At 40.6% G+C, this 21865-nt stretch overlaps 1 protein-coding gene across 3 annotated transcripts in view; it reads right to left on the reverse strand.

Moving 5' to 3' along the window:
- Positions 1–8857: 8857 nt before the first annotated feature.
- The window catches only part of RALGPS2 (Ral GEF with PH domain and SH3 binding motif 2), a gene marked incomplete at both ends in the record, with an annotated part of 115269 nt that continues 102261 nt past the window's right edge, over positions 8858–21865 (reverse strand). For all 3 annotated transcript variants that reach the window (XM_080699620.1, XM_080699619.1, XM_080699618.1), the window contains 5 exons: positions 8858–8887; positions 13189–13280; positions 16040–16145; positions 20645–20737; positions 21618–21723. In XM_080699620.1, the coding sequence (XP_080555746.1) occupies positions 8858–8887; positions 13189–13280; positions 16040–16145; positions 20645–20737; positions 21618–21723 (427 nt within the window). The remainder of the gene's footprint in view (positions 8888–13188; positions 13281–16039; positions 16146–20644; positions 20738–21617; positions 21724–21865) is intronic.

The following is a 21865-nucleotide window of genomic DNA, read 5'->3' on the forward strand; positions in this document are numbered from 1 at the left end:
GCTCTCAGTGGGGTTAGTGTTCCCGTCCCTTTCCAGGTGCCACAGTGCTGTGTGCATGCGGTGTGTGGCTGGGAGCAATGCAGTCACATCTCTGGAGAAACTTCTTTGACTGCTGTGGGCTGCGTGCCAAGTGTCAGCTGAGGTATCAGTCTTTATTTCTGAACCCGGAGCTCTGCCTCACATGCAGTCACTCTTTAGCTTTCCCCATAGATCAGATGTTTTTGAACAACCCCGTCTTTAATGTCTGGCTGGCAAAGGAGGTAGGGTGGGGAGGGGAAGGAGTGCCCTGTCCGTCCCCGCAGGCAGAGCGGAAGGCACTGCGAGCACGGGAGGCGGCACACAGTGGCCCCAGCCTTCCGCACCTCTGTGGTCAGAAGTAGCGATTGGAGTGCAGACCTCTGATACTTCTGCTGACTCTTGATCGCTGTGTGCAGAGTGCTCCAGGAAGGTATGTGCTGCTGCCTGGGGGAGGAGGAGTTGTTACTGTCCTAAAGGCTAAAAGTGACCCAAATTAACTGCACTTTATTGTTCAAGCATTCCTCCTAGAAATTTTAAGCCTTTGATAGACCTTACTGTTACAGAGGGAGAGAGGGAAAGAGGAAGAGAGGGAGAGAGAGGGAGGGGAGGGGAGAGAGAGAGAGAGAGAGAGAAAGAGAAAGGGGGGAACAAAAGAACGAATTGAACCTTGTATCCACAGATCCCTCAGCACACAAGGCCAACGCCCTCTCCATCTTAATTAAGCACTTATTATGCACCCTAACACCTGCAGCCTGAGTCTGCAGCAAAGCTAGCACACATCTCTTTTTCCTTCTTCACAACTGCATGGATTTGTTGTCAGTCTCTGCGTGATTTTTTCCTTCCTCATTCAGTGGGTAACTTTCACCTTTTCAATTACAGGAAGCACTTTTTGGTGTCTCTGGCATTTCTGATCCCCAGCACCACTGCTCCTGTGTGTTTGGGACCACGATTGTACAATAAGACAGCTACGTATGGGTGGGTATTGTACACAGCATGGATACACTGGACAAAGGGTGGAACAGAGAGAGAGGGTGCGAGACTTCAGCCTGCTGTTCAAGAAAAGCATGCAATTTAAAACTTGAGGGTTGTTTAAATTGGAATCTTCTACCTAATGTTCTTTGGATTGGGGTTGATTACAAGTAAGAAATGAAAGTAGTAAAGAGGAAAAGTGAGAAAAACTGAACATCTTAAAACAAAAACTCAGGTAAGACATCTTTTGTTCCTGGTAATAAGCCAAAATAAGCACAGTAAAAACTCTACCATCATGAGAAAAAAAATATTTCCCTCTTTTCAAATTTGGAAGTCTGCATTTATTGTAATCAAACTTTTCTGTTTTTTATAAACCTGAAATAAATTATAAGTGATTTGTGACTTGGCCCTCTAAGGAAAATATTAAGATGAAATCACATGAAATCGCTATTTTGTAAGTCAAAAGCAGTTAAATACTGACAATTTCACATGGCTCATCTAGAACTCTGACATCTGGAGCTACTTGTCTGTTAAGGGGAAGCCGGAAATGCCAGCTAGCTTGCTCAGAAGTCAGAGATGCTCTTTGATTCTTTATGGAACCTGTTTTATGCAATAAGCCTTTCAAGATGCAGATGTTTTATGATATTACATTTAATTCCATGAAAATAACCAATGTATCACGAATCTATTTATGACTGGCTTTATTCTTTTAGCTATGACCCTATGCGAGATCCTTAAGTTGGACAAAACGTCAAAGAGGTGAAAAATCAAGTCTTCAGAGAAGTGAGGCTGGGCTCACAGGCCTTGAGCCGCGGAGGTGAAACCCGGAGGGAGTTTAGCAAGTGTGAAGGGCAGCTTCACACTACAGCCTTTTGTACTGCTCGGACATTTTGCAGTGAAGATAACAATGAGGAAATATGACGAGTCATATAATAAACCCAAAATACATTTACTGAGATATAAGCTAAAAAAAGAGCTGGGCGTGGTGGTGCACACTTGTAATCCCAGCATTTGGGAGGCTGAGATAGGAGGACTGAAGGTTTGTGGCCAGTCGGATATTTATTTAGTGAGATTCTTTGCAACTTAGTGAGACCCTGTTTCAAAATAAAGAAAAAAATAGGGCTGGGGGTGTAGCTTGGAGGTCAAATGCCCCTGGGTTTCATACCCAGTATCGCATTAAAAAAAAAAAAAAAAGCTGGGCGTGTAGGCGCACACTTGTAATCACTGTGCTTGGGAGGTGGAGACAGGAGGATCGCACAGGTTTGAAGCTAGCCTTGCTGGCTTAAAAGAACCGGTTTCCAAATTAAAAAAAAAAAATACGAGCCGGGTGTGATGGCGCACGCTTGTAATCCCAGCATTTGGGAGGCTGAGACCTGAGGATCGCAGTGCGCGGACAGTCTCAGCTACTTAGTGAGGCCCTCTGCAACTCAGTGAGACCCTGTTTCAAAAATAAAGAATAAAAAATTGGGCAGGGGGTGTAGCTCGGAGGTCAAATGCCTCTGGGTTCCATCCCCAGACCTGCAAAAATAAAACAGGTCTGGGAGTATAGTCTGGAGGTAGAAGGGTTTCCAGGAACCCCAGTGCCACACACACACACACACACACAAAAAAAAAAAAAAAAAAAAAAGAGAGAGAGAGAGAGAGAGAGAGAGAGAAAGAAAATGTATAAGACCACAAGGGGGAAAAGATATAAAATGTTATTTAAGACCTTAAAAGCCCTTAATTAAGTGGAGAAACAATCCATATTTACAGATGAAAGAAATAAACTCCAAAACTGTCCATTTTCAAGTTAACCTGTAGGTCAAATCAAAGCAGTTTCAATAAAAGTAGCACTACTTTCTCTACAAATTGACCTTAGAATTCTATTTTCAAACTGAGCTTAGAATTCACAGGGAAGATGAAAGAGTCAAGAACAACTAAGGCGATTCTGAAGAACATTCAATGACTCCACCCGATCCCGAGCGATACCCTAAGGAAGACAACACGGCCCTGGATCGGCGAGGAACAACTAAGGACAGCAGGCGGGGCCCAGAAGCTGACGCGAATGCGGAAAACTGTTGCGCGAGGGTGCCGTGGGGCAAGGGCAGGCCGACCCCACCGGAGAAGGCACTCTTGGTCTCTTCAAAGGAACAATGAGAATTTTCAGAGTCACGTGCGAAGGCTGAGCTGAGGCTGCACTGTAGGTTCAGTCAAACCACTTAGAGGCTGAGCGCACGTGGGATTCTTAGCGAGGCGTAACACTCCAATCACTTGCGGGAGCTGCAACCCAGTGCGTCTATACTTCTATTCATGTATTCAGTATTTTGTAACAAACAGGCCTTTTGGGGGGACTGCTCATATCATATGTCACAATGGGAAGAGAGAGGTGGGATATTATATATGCCTTCTTTCTATTCCCTAGGGCCTTGTTGGTCCACACCCCAGGGCACATCAGTCCCAGTCTGCGCTAGAGACCAACAGTCTACTCAGACCAAGAGTCTACTGTTGATTCCCCCGAATCAACAATTCTTGTCTGCTACTTTTTAAATTCTATTTGCACTTTAAAAGTTAATGATAAAGATGCAAATATGATAACAAAACACAATCTATAATTTTAAGTGATTTATTTCAATAGAAATGTTTCAGAAAACGGTTCTTAAATTCATCTTAAGTTAGCGTATGCAGACACACTGAAGATCGCACACGCACTTGCATATTAAAAAGAGACAAAGAGAGAGGAACCGAGCTGCACCTCGCTCGGGGAGGTCATAGTGCATCGGGCTTCGGCATTAGAGAACAAGTTCACGGGGTGAAGAGGAGTAAAAATGGCTTGTGTCTTCCTGCATATCACCACTGGGTATTAACCCCGACAGACCTGTGATCTCCTTTAGACTATGCTGTGCACCTGCTCCCTGCCCTTCCCCACACACTTACTTCAGTAGGCTGTCAAGCGATGGAGGTTAATAATTAAAGTGTAGGAATACTTGACTTTGGTGACTTACTGCAAGCTATTTTATAATTATATCTAATAAATCAACAATTACTGGACTGTATTTGTGAGTCATTTCTAGTAAGTGGTATCTTCATGGGAAACAGTATTTGTTACTTGGTATCTAAAGCACAGCTATATTTATGTTTTCTATTAAGAAGTTCCATCTCAGAGCACTCTATATAATACTCTTTTAAGCCCATCACCGTTTTGCAGTCCAAAGAGCTAGAATTTAAATTCTGCTGGTAATCCCATTTCATTTCAGTTTAAAGACCAAAATGCGCCGACTTGCCTACTCTGGAACATAGTAGGCCTGTAAAAAACATGGCAATGACGCTCTGCCACAGAAACCACAACAGTAGTGCAAGTCTTCCAGTAATCGCTGAGACAAGATCTTTCCAAACTTTGTTTCCACTGAGAAAGCTCGTCTCCTAACTGCCCTTGATACGCTGGAATTTTCCCTGCTGTGTCGCAGAATATTTCCAAGTAAACAGTAACAGTCAAGTGACTGTTTGCTCATTCTGAGTCTTATTTAAATATAAGAATGAACTAAAATCTCATTTCCCATCAAAAGGGCTGTAATTACAAAATTCCAGTAGCTAATTTTATAATAAAACTCAAACTGTCCTTTCTGGATGAGTCTTATTCTTTTAGGGACTTCCCCAAATCCACACGCTCCCCCTCAGAATGGAATGAAAGGAACCCAGCTTGGGTAGATGTTCTTCAAAGTTGTTTGTTATGAGTGCTATCAAAAATTGATTTAAGAGAATTTTTTTTAGTCTTCTACTTGCAAAGGAGAGAAGCAAGGAGGGAGCTCACAGGCCTAGGAGGGTTGTGACGAGCCCTGGAGGATGCGCGGAGCCTCGGACCTGCTGTGAGATGAGGCTGGTGGAGGGCTGCACGCCCGCGGAGAGGCTGAGCAGCAAGGACCAGCGGCTGCCGCCTCTCAAGCCTAGAACTGGTCTCAAACTGATAAGGCACCGACCAAGTTCTCCCACACTCCAACCTGAGATATACTGGTAATTAAATTGCTTTCAATAAGCGTAATAGTCTAATGCATAATTCCTTCACTTGAATCCCATAGACAGAAAAAAAAGTCATGTTAGACACAAGCCATTTTTAGAAAAGCAACACCAAAAGGTACTTAAATCATCTGGAGAAGGTTCACATGAAATGTACTTATCAATGTGACTTAATAGCAAACTCCGTATCTAAAATGCTTAGAAAAAACAAGACCACTCTGGCTGTAAAATTATAAATTTACTAAGCTTGAAAGAAGTAACACAGAAGAAAAGAGCAAGAAAATAAAAGCCAAAGCAAACCCTAAAAGGTCACTAACGGAAGTCACACAGCCTCATCGCTCGCTCCCTGTCACCTGTCTGGGTAGCGCAGGGCTGCTGTTCTACCCGGCACGGCTGAACGCATCTTCATGTCAAAAACGGATCCGCGCACTTCCAAAGCCTTTCGGACAGAGGATTTTTTTCCTTTAAAGATTATCTTCTGTTAAGCACCATGGGCACCCCTTGTTCTCAGAAGAAGATAATATGGTGGTTTAAAAAACAGTTGTAAAGGAAAGCACCTCAAGAACAGGAAGGCCGGCCACAGTGCTATGTCCTCTTGGAGCTAAAGCCCAAACTATCTGCGTTCATCTCGAACAGCCTGCAGCTTTGTTTGCAGTAATAAATGTAGAGGGTACAGATTTAATTCTAGGACATTTCAAAAGACCTACGCTTGAATCATAATAATTTGGCCAGGTAAAGTCTAGTAATCCCAAGGGATCAACAGTTTGCTCTTGGAGGCCCCGGTTTCAACTAACGAAATTGCTAGAGACTGTAAACACCTTTTTTCCCTTCTTTTCCCCCCCTTCTTTAACATTAATGTTTCTTGGGCTCCTTTATACATTTTCTAAAAGAGGAAAAAAGCCACCTGTAAAAACTCTGCAGCTACAAACACTGACTAAGTATCAGAAAGAACTAATACAAAGAGTCTGTACAGAAGGCAGTGCAACGGCTTATGGCATTTTCCACATGGGAAAAACATCTGTCATCGAAGCGCATGCGCAGGGAGAAAACACTCGCGTGACCTGGATCCCTTTTTGTGATGTGTACACAGATAATATTCACACAGCGAGGACAATGGAATGGGAGGTGAGTTTGATCAGCTCTCTTTCAATTCTTACTGTTTACAGGTTACAGTAAAACAACATCGTGACAAACAGGCGGAGCCTGACACAGAAGGGCGTGAGCCACGCACAGTGCGCAGAGGGCCGGGGCGAGGACGCTGTCAGAGCTGCACTGCGGAACGACAGGTTACCTCTGCACGGAAATAAGCCTGTCCACACTGGCTGTTAAACGAGATGTGTCTCAGAGTGGGGTTTGGCCATGTGATATACCCATCGTCACTATGCTTATAAACCAGACAAATCTAAATTAGAACTGAACTTGTAAAGAGCTTTGGCTAAGGGAGGAACAAGTGAGCTCAATACTGATGGAAAACTTGAGCTTCCGAGTCACTAATGTACAACTGAGGGCAAGTCAAAGATTGCTCATTCCACTAATAAAATGCCCAAATGTTGAATAGTTTGGTGACTTTGCTTGAATTATAAACACCTACACTACAATTCATTTCTGATTTGAATTTACCTCAAATGCTAAAATAATCCTAAAAAGTAATGATTACTCTTTTGAATAGATAAATGTGAAGATAAGTGAGTGCTAATTCCTACCGTACTGTTGGGGTAGGAATCCCAGACCGTCAGCGGCCACCGTTCTACCTATGGACTTAATGAAATCTGAGCACGATTCTTACTCCATACACACATCCATTAACGTGTAGAGCTGAAGAATCAAACGCATTCCCCATCCTAGCCTTCCCTCTCTGGCAAACGATGTGGTGTCGGGCTCTGACTTCTAGTTCCCTACCTTCACAGACTGACTACTTTAGCTTATTTATGATAAACAAAACAATAAAAAAAATCCACAGGGTTTTCATTTACAAATTTTTTGAACAGCACATATGCTTAAAAAAGTTATTTCTGAAGACAAATAAACAAATTAAGTTTTTAAAAAAAATGAAAAACAAAATTAAGATGTGCAAGGTCTACACAGTAAGTAATACTGCTTGGCTACGCAGATGGTGTTTTCCATGCGCCCAACATGGGTTAAGCTTGGATTATTAAACTGAAAATTGTTCAGCACAAGCCAACTTTCCACCCCCCCCCAGCCTCTGTCACAGAAACCCAGAAATAAGGTATTTCTAACTGTTAGGTGGGAAACACATTTGAACCCTTAACATCTTTCCCAAACAAACAAAATTAAAAACTTAACACTCAAAAAAAACAAAAAAAAAAACAAAAAAAACTCTTTTACTTTCCTTTGGATAGATTTTAAGCTAATTATTGTATAAACAATATTTTCTATGTGTTTAATGGACTCGAGGGTGAAATACAATAAAAAAGCATACAAAGTATTCTCTAAGAATGTTGAGTGGAAGAAGTTTTATGTGAGGCTCAAAGTAATAGAAGTCCATTAGTAGCTACCAGTCAAAAAGCATTTCTTACTCTGGACCACTGCTAACACTTATGATGCTCATGAGTTTATAAAACCCAACACAAAGTCTTGTGCTGCAACTTTCTGTTAAAATTCTGAGGTATCTCACCAAATTTTTTTTCTTATGGTCAACATATTTTAGAAATTAAATGCACTATTGCATAGAAGAGCAGTCTCAAAACTGCTTGGTCAACTACTGACAAAATATGGTTTTATATTAGGGACTTAGGAGTAATTTTCAGAAAAATGTCTTGGTATCCTAGAACCTCAAAATTTCTTTGATCCTCTTAAAATTATTCTGTCTTATGATAAAATACATATATATGCATGAGGAATGTTTTAAACAAATACAGTCTTGAATTTCATACTGAACAAAAAATGAAGAATAATAAAATCCTCTGGCATTATGCACATTAAACACTGTAAAAGAAATTATTCTGGCAAAATATCACTATTACCTCTCTTGATAAAAAAAAAAAAACACACACACACCTATGGCTGCTATAAGGCTACTTACTCTAAGGAACTTGAAAAAAAAAAACTTAAAAGCTTCTCAGGAAAATGTAGCTTGGGATGACAGGTCTCTCCTAAGAGCTATGGTCCAACAGTGAATTCAAACAAAAGCTAAACCTGAACCCCAGTTAGAAACAACCAAGTTTTCTGACTTACTTTTAAACACTGGTATAAGAACACTCAGCCTTTGTGAGGGTCTCGTGGAGGAAAGATGTCCCCTATACAGTACTAAATTCACAAGTTTAGTGTCTAAAAACTCCTCTCATCCAAAACCAAACAAAACCCCAAACCCCAACGACCGACACGTTCACATCTCTAGCCCTGCACCCTGGCCGCGAGCGAGAACGAGCCGCGGGGCGCTGCTGCGCCTCCCCCAGCTGAAGCAGCTCTTCACCACAGCTCAAGACCAGCTTCTGACGTAGCCATACGAAACTGGTTTTTCCTTTTTAGAGTGTATCTAAAAAAAGGCGATTCCCCCTCCAAAATTAGTACAAAGTTAAAAGAAATGCGAATTAGCTACGATCTATGCCGAGCACAGCACCGCCAGAAGATTCACACACACGATTTGGTGTTCACGATGGTTTTCCTTTCACTCCTTAAGGCAGTGGTTTCCACAGGTCAGTTCAGAGAGAAGCACGGTTCGTGGCAGTTTGTTTCACAACTCCAATTTGTTCTCTGAGAATATCTCACTTCATTCCCTGAAATGAGTGCTTTTTGGTTCAGAGCCCCAAAGGCCGGGCGGGGCCTCTGGGCTCTGCTGGCACGGGATGGTGCAGCTGGCGCGCTTCCGTAGGTCCGCCTCCGCGCAGGGGCAGTGGTGCACCTCTTCTTTCTCAGGCTTTTACTCAAAAGTCATTAAGTTTGTAGGAACCTAAAAAATAGAAGCATTACAAACAGATTGTTTCAAAGTTGTTTTCTAAACTAGGATTTGTTATTTTTTCCATGTTGTTTAAGCCACCCAAATCTTTCTGACCTAAATATCTTTAAAAAAGAATCAGATAGGCCGGGACTGGTGGTGCATTCCGTAATCCTAGTACCTGGGAGACTGAGACAGGAGGATCTCAGGTTTGAGGACAGCCTTAGCAAGTAGTGAGACTCTCATCAACCTGTTTCCAAATAAGAAGTAAAACCAGGTTGGGGGTGTAGTTCAAAGGTAGAATGCTCCTGGGTTCAATCCCCAGTCCCACACAAGAAAAAGAAACTGACAAAAGATACTTTCATAATTTAAGGGTAATGAAAATAACAAACTGGAACATTTTAGAGAGAAAAGTCACTCATTCAAGTAAATTAATATCTGGACAAGAGGAAAGGACAGAGGACACTACCCTCTGCCTAAAGAGGAAGCGCAAGAGATGTTTACTGAATGAATGTAAGTATGGCTCTTGTAGGGTAAACTTCCAGGGAAGCAAGCCCGACAACATCACTTACCATTTATGTGTCACAATGAATTCCTACATGCTCATTTAAAAAACCAGCACACACAATTATAACAATTATTAGAAATTTCTTTGTGAAATTCTCATGAATGTCTTTGTAAAACTAAAGTTCATCATTAGATAATTCTGATCTGACATTTTATAAGTGAAAAATCAATAGGTTATATTTCACTGCATACAGATCGATCACATTATACTTGATTTCTTATAAGTCTTGAGATTCAATAACAATTCTCGGTAATACTTCTCTCTATGTGGCACTGGGGATTGAGCTGTACCAACATCCCTATTTTATTTTTTGCTTTGAAACAGGGTCTTGCTGGGTTGCTGAGTCTTGAGGCTGTTCTAGAACCAGATCCTCCTGCCTCCGCCTCCCAAGCACTAGGACTACAGGCATGAGCCACCATGCCTGGTTGCCACTGTATCTAGCTCTGAAATGTTTTTCATTTTTAAAATTTAATGAGAGCTGGGTGTGGTGGTACACCTTGTAATCCCAGCATTCGGGAGGCTGAGACCAGAGGATCGCAGTTCACAGACAGCCTCAGCTACTTAGTGAGGCCCTCCGCAACTCAGTGAGACCTGGTTTCAAAATAAAGAATAAAAAATAGGGCAGGGGGTGTAGCTCAGAGGTCAAATGCCCCTGGGTTCCATCCCCAGACCCGAAAAAAAAAAAAAAAAAAAAGAGAGAGAGAGAGCTGGGCGTGGTGGCACACGCTTGTAATCCCAGTATTTGGGAGGCTGAGGAGGAGGATCGAGGTTTGCTGACAGTCTTAGCTACACAGTGAGGCCCTCTGCAACTCAGTGAGACCCTGTTTCAAAATAAAGAATAAAATATAGGGCTGGGGGTATAGCTCGGAGGTAGAATGTCCCTGGGTTCCATCCCCAGTAAAAACACACACACACACACACACACACACACACACACACACACACACGAATCCAATATTTAAAGGACTAATGAGAGTTTTACCATGTTAAAAGAAAACTCTCTTCTTTTTCTTTTTTGAGGTACTGGGGATGGAACCCAGAGGCATTCTAACTCTAAGCTACACCCTCAGTCCTATTTTTTATTCTTTATTTTGAAACAGGGTCTCACTGAGTTGCAAAGGGCCTAAGTAGCTGAGGCTGTCTGCAAACCGTGATCCTCCTAGCTCAGACTCCCAAATGCTGAGATTACAAGCCAGTGTGCCACCATGCCCTGCTCAGCACTCTTATTTTTTTTTTTTTTTTTTTTTTGCGGGTCTGCGGATGGAACCCAGGGGCATCTGACCTCCAAGCTACACCCCCAGCCCTATTTTTTATTCTTTATTTTAAAACAGGGTCTCACTAAGTTGCGGAGGGCTTAAGTAGCTGAGGCTGTCCTCGAACTGTGATCCTCCGGTCTCAGCCTCCGGAATGCTGGGATTACAAGCGTGTGCCACCACGCCTGGCAGCCCTCTTATTCTTGAAAAAAGTTTTCCAAGTGCTGGCAGAGCTGTCTGCAACTTTAGCAGTCTCTTCCTTGTCCTTGATTCACAGCTGAACAGCTGCACACATTAGCACCTTTCTCTGAAAACTGTTAACTCACCAGTGTCTCATGATGTCAGGCTCTGCATGAAAACCCCTATCAGGCAATATAAGCCATAATTGAATTAAAAATAAAATACAATCAAATGCTCCTATGCCTAAAGTATAAATCCTCAGGTCTGGCTATAAGAAATATATATTTAAACATAGAAAAAGTTTCATTTCTTCCTAAATTGCCTGAATGGGGCTTTAGGTATACTGTATTTGAGTCAGTCTTATAAAAATTTCAAATCTTTTAGGTCTTATTTATATATCTGTTACCACTCTGACTGTTGCAAATACAGAAACAAATAACAAAATTCTATTTATGTATATCTTGTTGACTTGTTTAGCAGAAAGAAACTGAACCTCTATGATGGCATACATGTACTGTCTAGCTTAATTTGGAATCTGAGAATTAAAAAAAAATGAGACTTAGTGCACTAAGCTACACTGAAAGAAAATGTATCACATGGAAATGAATTCTGAAAGGCTTTACTTCTTCTTAGGCAAAAGGAGCTTTGCTTCTTTCATTTTGCTCCAGACGCTAACTTGACACAGGTAAGAAATTAACTTTTGCATTTCATGTCCTTTATGGATGCTGCTTAAAAAAGGGGACCACATGTTGCTATCAGTATTTCATATATAACTGAAATAAAAATTATGAGTGGACAAAGCTTACTTCAACAATTCTTAAAAAGAAAAGGCTGAAAGGATGAAAACAGAGTTTTCAGGTCCACACCACGTTTTACTTGATTATTCTATGCAAGTCACTCCTGCATTTCTGGGCCTTAATTTCTTATTTTATCAAAAAAGGGAGCCGGGCACAGTGGCGTACATCTGTAATCCCAGTACTAAGGAGGCTGAATGAGGACAATTGCAGGTTTAAGGACAGCTTCAGCAAGTAGTGAGCCCAATTAAAAAAAAAAAAAAAAAAGGATCTAATAACTTGAGTCAGGAGACTGCAAGATAAAAATATAAGTTTTCTCAACATTTATAGTGTATTATATGATTCAACAGCAGCTATTGATAACATTTACTGTGTACTTATTATTAATACCCTTAAGGGTTTCAATGATTTTTTTTTTGGTGGTACTAGGGTTCCTGGAAGCCCTTCTACCTCCAGGCTACACTCCCAGACCTATTTTATATTTTTGAAACAGGGTCTCTTAAGCCAGCACGGCTGGCTTCGAACCTGTGTGATCTTCCTGTCTCCGCCTCCCAAGTGCGGGGATTACAAGCGTGCACCACCACGCCCGGCTTACTCAATGATTTTTAAATATACTTAACTAGAACTTGGTTCTAAAAGTCTTAGAAAATTTCATAATTACAGTTATGTTTACTTTAAGTTTATCAATTTGTGGTTCAATTAACTGCAACAGGGCATGGGGAAATCAATGTATTCTTTCTTTGTTGCAGCAAAAAGCCTTTCCTTTAGACCATGGTTGTTTCAGTAAAATAAAAATATACAATAAAAACCAAATGGTTTTGAGTTTCACTGCAACAACAGGAACCAACCTCAAGTTGTTGATCAAACAAATTGAAGATAAATCAAAGTAGATTTTATTCAGCTGTCATTTAGTTTTTAACCGTTCTAGAGTTCTACTTTTTTTTTTTCTGGTGGTGGTATTGAGGATTGAACCCAGGGCATTCTACCTCTAAGCTACACTCTCAGCCCTGTTTTATTTTTTATTTCGAAACACGGTCTAAGTTGTAGAGGGCCTTGCTAAATTGCTGAGGTTGTCCTCAGACCTGGAACCCATCTGTCTTAGCCTCTTATGTCCTGAGATTACAGGCAGGCACCACCATGCCCAGCCTAGAGACAAACTGTGCTGGACGCCGCCAACTCTGGCCGTGTTGGTCTACTGTGCACACTGTACGCCGGCTTGGGCTCCTCTGCACCTCGTTCCCTTTTCCAGCTCTGCTACCCCACCCACGTGGCCGCTGCTCCTCTGTCCTGTGTCAGGCCCTCACCTCCAGCTCCCTGCTGCTGCCCTGTCTACCTTCACCACATGGCACCACATCATCCTATTGTGTTTTCTTCATATGGTTTTACAATGTAAAGTTTTGTTATGCTTACTTGTTTATTATCTAGCTACTCACTAAAGTATTGACTTCACATCTCCTTGACTACCGTCTACTCACTCCTCTTCTCCGAGCCATGGGCTATTCTCTGAAGAGCAGCACTCACCTGTTGCTTGTTACTTTGGCAGGCTGCACTCAGATGCTTAAACCACAGCATTGCGTTCATCCTACTGCCAGCTTGAAACTTGTATGAATTGCCTACAATTATAAAACGGAGAAAATAGTAATGATTTAAGGATTATAGCACATGATTTTTCTGCCCAATAATAAAGAGTGAACTAAACATTACTAGTTGTTTCAGAATTCTATTAACTTCTGATTTTCCAATGTAAATAGAATTCTGTGCAACACATTTACCTGCTATCCTTTTATTCAGAAAGGCACGGTTTTGCTGCTTATAAATTGGAAGAAAAAACTGTGGCTCCATGAGTGTTTTTTTTTTTTTTTTTTTTCAGGTCTGGAGATGAAACTCAGGGGCATTTGACCTCCGAGCTACACCTCCTGCCCTGTTTTTTATTCTTTACTTTGAAACAGGGTCTCACTAGGTTGCGGAGGGCCTCACTAAGTAGCTGAGGCTGTCCGCGAACCTCGATCCTCCGGTCTCAGCCTCCTGAATGCTGGGATGACAAGCATGCGCCACCACGCCCAGCTTGTAAGTGTTTTTCAAATAACATTTAGATAAAGATGGCTTCTCCAGATTTGCCTATGTGGATAAGATTACAGAATATTAGTTATTAATACTACTAATAGGTGATCTAAGTATCAGATGCTAATAGTAAGTTTTCACTTTCCTAAATGCTTCAAAATGTGGTGTTTAAAGTATGAAAACCAGGTATTTAGCACGATCAATTAGATAACATTACAACTGGTTATGCTTTAGCCTTTAGTTATGAAACAAGTGTAACTGAAGATTACTGCACATTTCCAGTTCTGCTGAGGGCTCTCTGGGAAATGTAAGGAGAGACCACCTTTTTCTCTTCTGAAAAATGCGTGATCGCCTTTGTTGTGTGCATTCAGGAGCTCCTTTGTTGACTGCCACAAACAAGGAAGTCTCCTGGGGCTGTGCACAGGAGGCAAGCAGGGGTAACAAGGCTTCCTGTACTGCAGGCTGCTCAAGGCCGAGCTTCCTTCGCTTTCATTAATCTCTACTCTTGTTATTTCATAACTCTTACTGAATTCTACTCTTTTATACTGCATTTAACGTTTCAATAGCCCCCCCCCCTTTGAGGCTATAAACAAAAGAACCACTTCACTTTCAGAAGCAACTGCTTCTTCATCAAATGTTTAACAGGTCGGGCAATACTGTTTTGCTGGCTGAATTCAGATGCAGGCATTAGGTCAATCTGAAGAGCGCATGTCTACAGTAAGCTGGTCACAGCTACAGTTTACTCCCTTTCTCTCTCCCCAAAGATAATAGACTTCATGAAAACCTTGGCTACTCTGAAAAAGTTTTTTCTATTCAGTGTGCTAAGGAAAACCAAAAGAAAACAAAGAATTTGTTAGCAAAATGCAATGACACTGATCTCATTCTAAAATGTAATTTTATAAATAATGCTTTTAGGATTTTGAGGGGTTAGCCTTGAACCTGAGAGCCTCCTGTCTTAGCCTCCCAGTACTTGGATGGCAGGTGTGTGTTACTGGGGCTTTTAGTTCAGAATTTTGAATAGGAAGACCTTATTCTGTCAATCAATCTATTTACCTTAAAAAAGACATTTTGGTATGCTTATTTTTTTTCTCTGCCTCCAACATAAGGGACTTTACATAAAACACTATAGTCTAAAAATCAGACTGTTTATACACAATAGCATCTGAAAAAACAGGTCAATACACAGTTGTGAAGTCAATGAAAGGCTATATACAGTCTTTCAGCTGTGAACTCAATAGAGAACCCATTTGAGGTGCAGTTGCCAAGTAGCTGATTCCGGGCCGCAGCATGAATAGAGAACCCATTTGAGGTGCAGTTGCCAAGTAGCTGATTCCGGGCCGCAGCATGGGGTGGGGTCGGCTGGCTGGGCGCAACGCAGGAGTTTTCTGGCGGCCACACCTTGTCTACTGAAGATGTGGGCAGAGTCAGAAGGTTTGATGGGATTCTGTACAGTCCACCCTCCAATTTCTCTTCTCTGCTGGGCATGGTATCTTGTGCTATTTGGGAGGCTACAGTGGAAGGTTCGTGGTTTTGAAGCCAATCTGGGTAATTTAGCAAGACCTTATCTCAAAAAACAAAACTCTATCACCCCCACCACTGGCAAAAAAAAAAAAAAAAAAAAAAAAGCAGCAACCAATTTCTCTCATCCACTCTATAAATTCCAATGGTTAATAGCCAATTATTGTATTTACACATTTCTATATAGTATTTTAATTAATTTAGACAGGGATTTGAGCCAAATAGCCAATTAATTTAAAGTAACAGGAAAAAACTTACTTAAAGGAAAACTGTTACATTTGGAATTTAGATTAACAATCAAGACTCGAGATGCCTGTATGGCCAATCTCCAAAACTCTAAAGTGTTAGTAGGCTATATATTCTCATGTTCCTTCCCTCCCTGGTTCTCTCTCTAGGGGTTACTTGGGCTTTTAAATTTTCAAGTTTATGCTCACGTAGTAATGAAAATAAGCTCTAAAAATATTGGCTCATTATATTTCTTCCCAACAGATAAACCTACACAGTCACCTGCCCTGTGGTAAATTCAGTTAAGCCAGGTTCTAACTCACTGAAGAGACACAAACGGTACCTCACACCCTACTCATTCTTTTTCTTTGTGACATCCTGGGGATTGAGCCCAGGGACGCTGTACCCTTGAGCTACACCCCCAGCCCTACTTTTTATCCTTAGTGGAGGCCTCACTAAGTGGCTGAGGCTGGCCGCAACTGTGCTCCTCCTGTGTCAGCCTCCCACGTCCTGGGATACAAGCATGCGCCACCACGCCAGCGGCACCCTACGTATTCTAACAGCTCACCTTTCTCCGAGTCTGTCAGCAAGAAGAGGTCTGGATGCTCGGGGTCATCAGCCATCATCACCATCCATCCTACCACAGACACATTCTTATTTGATGTTGATTTGAACTGAGATAAAAAGATAATTAGTGAAAACAGTGATCATAGAAAGGTGACTGGTGAGTTTTCCGGGTCATTTTAGGCTAAAAGCAAGCAGGGGAGCGTGTTTTCAGGTTCTCCTGGTGAGTTTAGCTTTGTGACTTCCTGCTGGTCCAGGTCCCCTCAGGCACCTCTCACTACTGTAATGCATCTCAGCATGCCCTTAGATATCCCCTACCCTAGGTGTATTCCAGCTTCAACTTCCCATCAAACCCTGGCCGCCCTATTCTCCATTCCAAAAAGGCCTGATGTTAGTGAATTTGATACATTCCTCCAGGTAGTCTGTCCCAGTTACTGTGCTACTGCTTATAGGAAATACACTTGCAGTTTAATAGCTGTGTTTTCTGAAACCGAATGATTTAATGAACAGTATAGTGCTATCAGACAATTCTTTTTTTCTCTTTTGGTGGTACTGGGGATGGAACCCTTCTATCTTCGGGCTACACTCGCAGACCTATTTTATATTTTTTATTTGGAAACAGGGTCTCTTAAGCCAGCGAGGCTGGCTCTGAACCTGCGCGATCCTCCTGTCTCCATCTCCCAAGTGTGGAGATTACAAGCATGTGCCACCACACCTGGCAGAGACAATTCTTAATGATAACATTCTTACTTATATTTCTCAAAAACACAAAACAATAAAGCATAAAAAACCTGGGTATTTTTAGCATGCCTGCTATTTTATTTATTTATTTTTTGAGGGTCTGGGGATGGAACCCAGGGTCATCCTACCTCTGAGCTACACCCCTGCCCTAATTTTTATTCTTTATTTTGAAACCGGGTCTCATTAAGTTGTGAAGGGCCTCACTAAGTAGCTGAGGCTGTCCGTGAACCATGATCCGCCAGTCTCAGCCTCCCGAATGCTGGGATTACAAGCGTGCACCACCATGCCCGGCTTGTTATTTTATTTTACTTATTTTTTTGTGGTGCTGAGGGTGGAACCCAAGGGACCTTTCTACCTCCGGGCTATACTCCCAGACCTATTTTATACTTATTTGGAAACAGGGTTTCACTAAGTTGCTGAGAGCCTCACTAAGTAGCTGAGGCTGGGTTTGAACCTGTGTGATCCTCCTGTCTCAGCCTCCCAAGTGCTGGGATTACAAGCATAATCTATCCACCATATCTAGCCATGCCTGTTATTTTTGTAGTTAATTATTTTACTGCAATTACACTTCTTTTTGTAACCCCGAGAAAAGGTTGTTATACAAGAAGAACTGAAAATTAGGCTAATCCATTCATGAACATAAATGAAAAAAAATTAAATAAAATATTGACATATTGACTCTAGCAGTGTGTAAAAAAGGCTGCTAAAATACCATAAAGAAAAAAAGATAAGTCATACAAACTGGAAGAAAACATGTCAACATATAACTGCTAATAGATTTGTATCTGGGATCTATAAAGAAGTTTATCAATTAAAATAATAAGCAAAATATTCACTTAGGCATTTCACTGAGCAAGAAACATCAATGACCAACATACAAAACGTCAAGTTCATTAAACAACCATATTTCTACAAATTAAAACCACGAGGTAGCACTTTACATTTACTGGACTAGCCAAGACTTAAAAGCCTGAGTATACTGAGCATGGTAGTGACAGGAACCTCGTCCTGCTGCTGCTGACTGAAACTTAATGCTGTTTTCTCATGCAGTGGAAGAGTTGCATTCCTCAGTACACAACTGGTAATCTGTGTGCAAAAATATTCACAGCAGCATTGGTAGAGACAGCCAAGAGATGAAAACCAAATATTCACTAATGGTAGAATGATGAACGAATTATGATAAACTCATAAATGGAAGACTATTCAGTTGTGAGAAGGATTAAATAACAGTAATCTGCGTCAACAATCTAAACAATAGACTAAACAATAATCTAAGCAACACTTTTTATGTTAAAATGTGCATGTGATCCATTCAGCTACAGTTCAAAAACAAAACTACTTATTGTGTAAGGGAGCATGTACAAGTAAGCTCTGAAGGAAACCGACGGGAGAATCCAGAGGGATCACATCGACACGTGCAAACGGAATGAGGGCTGGATCAGAGAATAAATAAAGGAAGAAATTAAAAAATTCCCAGAGTCAAACAAAACTAGAGAGACAACTTATCAAAATCTCTGGAATACTTTTTCTGTGGTCTTAAGAGGAAAATTTATAGCACTGTGCATCCTCATAATAAAAACATAAAGATTCCAAATAAACTAATGATGCATATCTCCAGGCCCTGGAACCACAGAACAAACAATACACATCTAGTAGAAGGCAAAAAGTATTTAAAATCAGAGTATAAATCAAAGAAATAGAGAATAAGAAAAATCAACAAATCAGGAAGCTGGCTTTTTGAGAGATAAAGATTGAAAAACCCTTAGCCAACCTAACCCAAAGAAAGGCCAAATTGACCCAAATTACTAAAATAAGAAATGAAAAGAGATTATTATCATAGTGTGAAAACCCATTAGAAATTATTTTTAAGACCTATACTACAATACACTAGAAATCTTAGGAAACAAAAATCAACATTTCTAGACACATACAACCTACCTAAATTGAACCAACAGGATATAAAAAACCAACCAATAGCAAGTAAAGAAATTAAAACAGCAATAAAGAGCCTTCCATCAAGGAAAAAGTCCAGGATCAGGTGGATTCCCAGGTGAATTCTACAGGACTTTTATAAAAGAACCAAGTCCAATGCTTCTCCAATTATCCCATGAAACAGAAAGAGATGGAATGGTTCCAAACTAATTCTATGAAATCAGTATCACCTTAATAACAATTGCATAAAAATAGCTCAAGAAAAGAAAATTATAGACCAACATCCTTGATGGATACAGATGCAGAAATTCTTAAAAAATACAAGTAATTTACATTCAAAACTACATTAAGAAAATTGTACACTATGACCAAGATGGTTTCATTCCAGGGATGCAAGCCTGGTTCCACAGATGCAAATCAGTAAGTGTAATTCATCAGATAAATAGAACTGAGGACAAAACCTATTCATCTGAATAGACACAGAAATAGAAAAAACCCAATACCCATTCATGTTAAAAACAATGAAGAAATTAGGGATAAAAGGAATTTAACTCAGCATCATAAAAGCATTTTTTTTTTTTTTTGAGGTGGTACTGGGGATTGACTGAACCCATGGGCATTCTACCTCTGAGCTAGACCTCCAGCCCTATTTTTTATTCTTTATTTTGAAACAGGGTTTCACTAAGTAGCTGGCCCAAACCCTGTGATCTCCTGTCTCAGCCTCCCAATTACTGGGATTACAAGCATGTGCCACCACACCCAGCTATGAAAGCAAAATTTGATAAATCCAAAGCCAACACCATTCTGAATGGAAAAAACCCGAATTCCCTTTAAAATCAGGAATAAGAAAAGGATGCCCACCATCCCCCCCATGGCACTTCCTACACTCACTGGGACCCAAAGCGTCCTCTTCCATGCCTTTGGTTTGACTAAAGAAGAGCACTCTGGAATCATGCAGCGTCATTTGTACATTTTTCAAAAGTAGAAGAAAGACGTAACTGTCCTTAGTGGTTGCCTTTTTCTCAGTGTGGTAAACCATTTCATTTCTCCTCTCCCTCCAAATACATGATTTAGAAAATTTCTTTCAAAGATATTTTTATTAATGCAACATGAAAAATTGTTCTTCCAATTTAAAGACACTATCAATGGCATATAAAAACAAGACAATATGCAAAAAAGATTTTTTTTGGTACTGAAGATTAAACCCAAGGGCATTCTGTCTTCAAGCTATATTATCGCCGCTCTATTTTTATCCTTTATTTCGAAACAGGGTCTAAGTTGCTGAGGCTAGCTGTGAACCTATAATCCTCCTGTCTCAGCCTCCCAAGTCCTGGCATTACAATTGCGCACCACCACTCCTAGCCAAAAGAGGTTCATAGGGAGATTCTACAGTGGTAAAAGGCCACTGAGAGGTTTCTGCCTAGGAACAGGAAGTGCAGGGAGCAGGATGGAGCAGGGTTGTGGGCACCATTTCTTCACTGTTGGGAAAGTCACTGTATCAGAGACTGAGGTGGCGAGGTTTCAGACACTGGACCCTGATCTTCACGTATTAGGAACTGAGACCATAAGCAAGAGTTGGAACCATGTTCTGCACCAGAAACTCAGGACTGAGAAAGCTTTGATGCCAAGATAAGATATTTGTAATGTTCAGTTTTGGTATTTGCAATGGAAAAACGGCACTCAAAAAAAAAAAAAAAAAAAAAAAAACCACACACAACAACTTCAAATTATGGAAGTTATTCCAAGATTTTCCTTAAGTCTTACTAAATAAAAATAATTCCATTACAGTGTTCATACCAAAAGTAAGTATAAGAACTTCTGGATTAGAACATAGGAAAAACAAACACTCTTACAACTTATTAAGACTATTTTTTTTTTAAACAATCATGAAGAGACTTGTAAAACAATGCTAAAAAGTCAGAGGAGGGATACTCACATGCTTTCTCTCTGTAGCCTTCAGAGACTTGGCGGCGTAGTAGAAGAGCTGTGTTCCACATAAGGCCGCCCAGTACTTTGTCCACGAGGCTACCTGGAGGGAATAAGCACGTGAATGTACCACCGAAAGGCTACTGGCTTGTCAGGGTCTTTTGTGGCACTGGCCATTCTACCTCCGAGCTACATCCCTAGCCTTTTATTTTGAAACAGGGTCTTGCTAAAGGGCTGGGGCTGGACTTGAACTTATGATCCTCCTGATTCAGCTCCCCAGTACTGGGATTACAAGTGTGCGTCACCATACCCAGGTTGGTGTCTCAGTTTCTTGAGACAAACGGAAAGACAGAGAGAGCACGCATGCGAGTGTGCACCTGCTAAGCCTCCCACCATTACAGTTAGTATTTGGAGGATATTTAATACCTGAGTTCTATTTTTTAAGAAAACAAACTAAATTGCAGATATTTAAATAAACAAAACATAAATGGTTGGTTTCCATTTTTCGAAACATATTACTACAGTACTATTATTTTTTTTTTGGCACTGAGGATTGAATCCAGGGGTATTTACCTCTAAGCTATATCCTCATCCCTATTTTGTTTTTAGTTTTTGAAATAGGGCCTTGAACCTGTAATCCTCCTATCTCAGCTTCCCACATACTGGGATTAAGGTGTACACACCCCTGTGTCCAGCTCTATTTCTTAATGATGTTTTTTGTAGGGTTCTCTAAGAAACTTTTGTATAGGAACTATATTAGGGGGTTAAAATAAAAGCACAGGAGTACCTTTATTTAATTACCCTTAATATATGACTTAGCTAAATTCTACAAGGCAGGTGTTAAGAGACATGGTGAGAAAAATGTGTATTTTAAATTATTTCAAAGTCCACCACTTCTCTGGTTCTTTTCCAATTGTTTAGTACTTTAGAGTCTGACTAACTTACATACTTTAAAGGTGTTTTATAATATAACAAAATCTTACAGTAGGCTTTTTGCCTTCTTTTAACAAAGTTTTCCTCCTGAGAACACCTTGAATAGTAACAGCTCCTGGATATAAATGTACTGCCAAATCTTCTGACTCTGCAGAACTATAACAATGAAATAAAAAAAAAAGTTAAAAAAAGGACAAGTAAGGCTTCTACCTATGGTAGTACTTAAATAAACATAATTATTAACTTTAAAACTTTGCTACTTTATTCAGAGTCAAGAATACAGTGAAAATTTTAAAGA

The sequence above is a fragment of the Muscardinus avellanarius genome (genome assembly GCF_963383645.1).
Source record: "Muscardinus avellanarius genome assembly, chromosome: 7".
NCBI lineage: Eukaryota > Metazoa > Chordata > Mammalia > Rodentia > Gliridae > Muscardinus > Muscardinus avellanarius.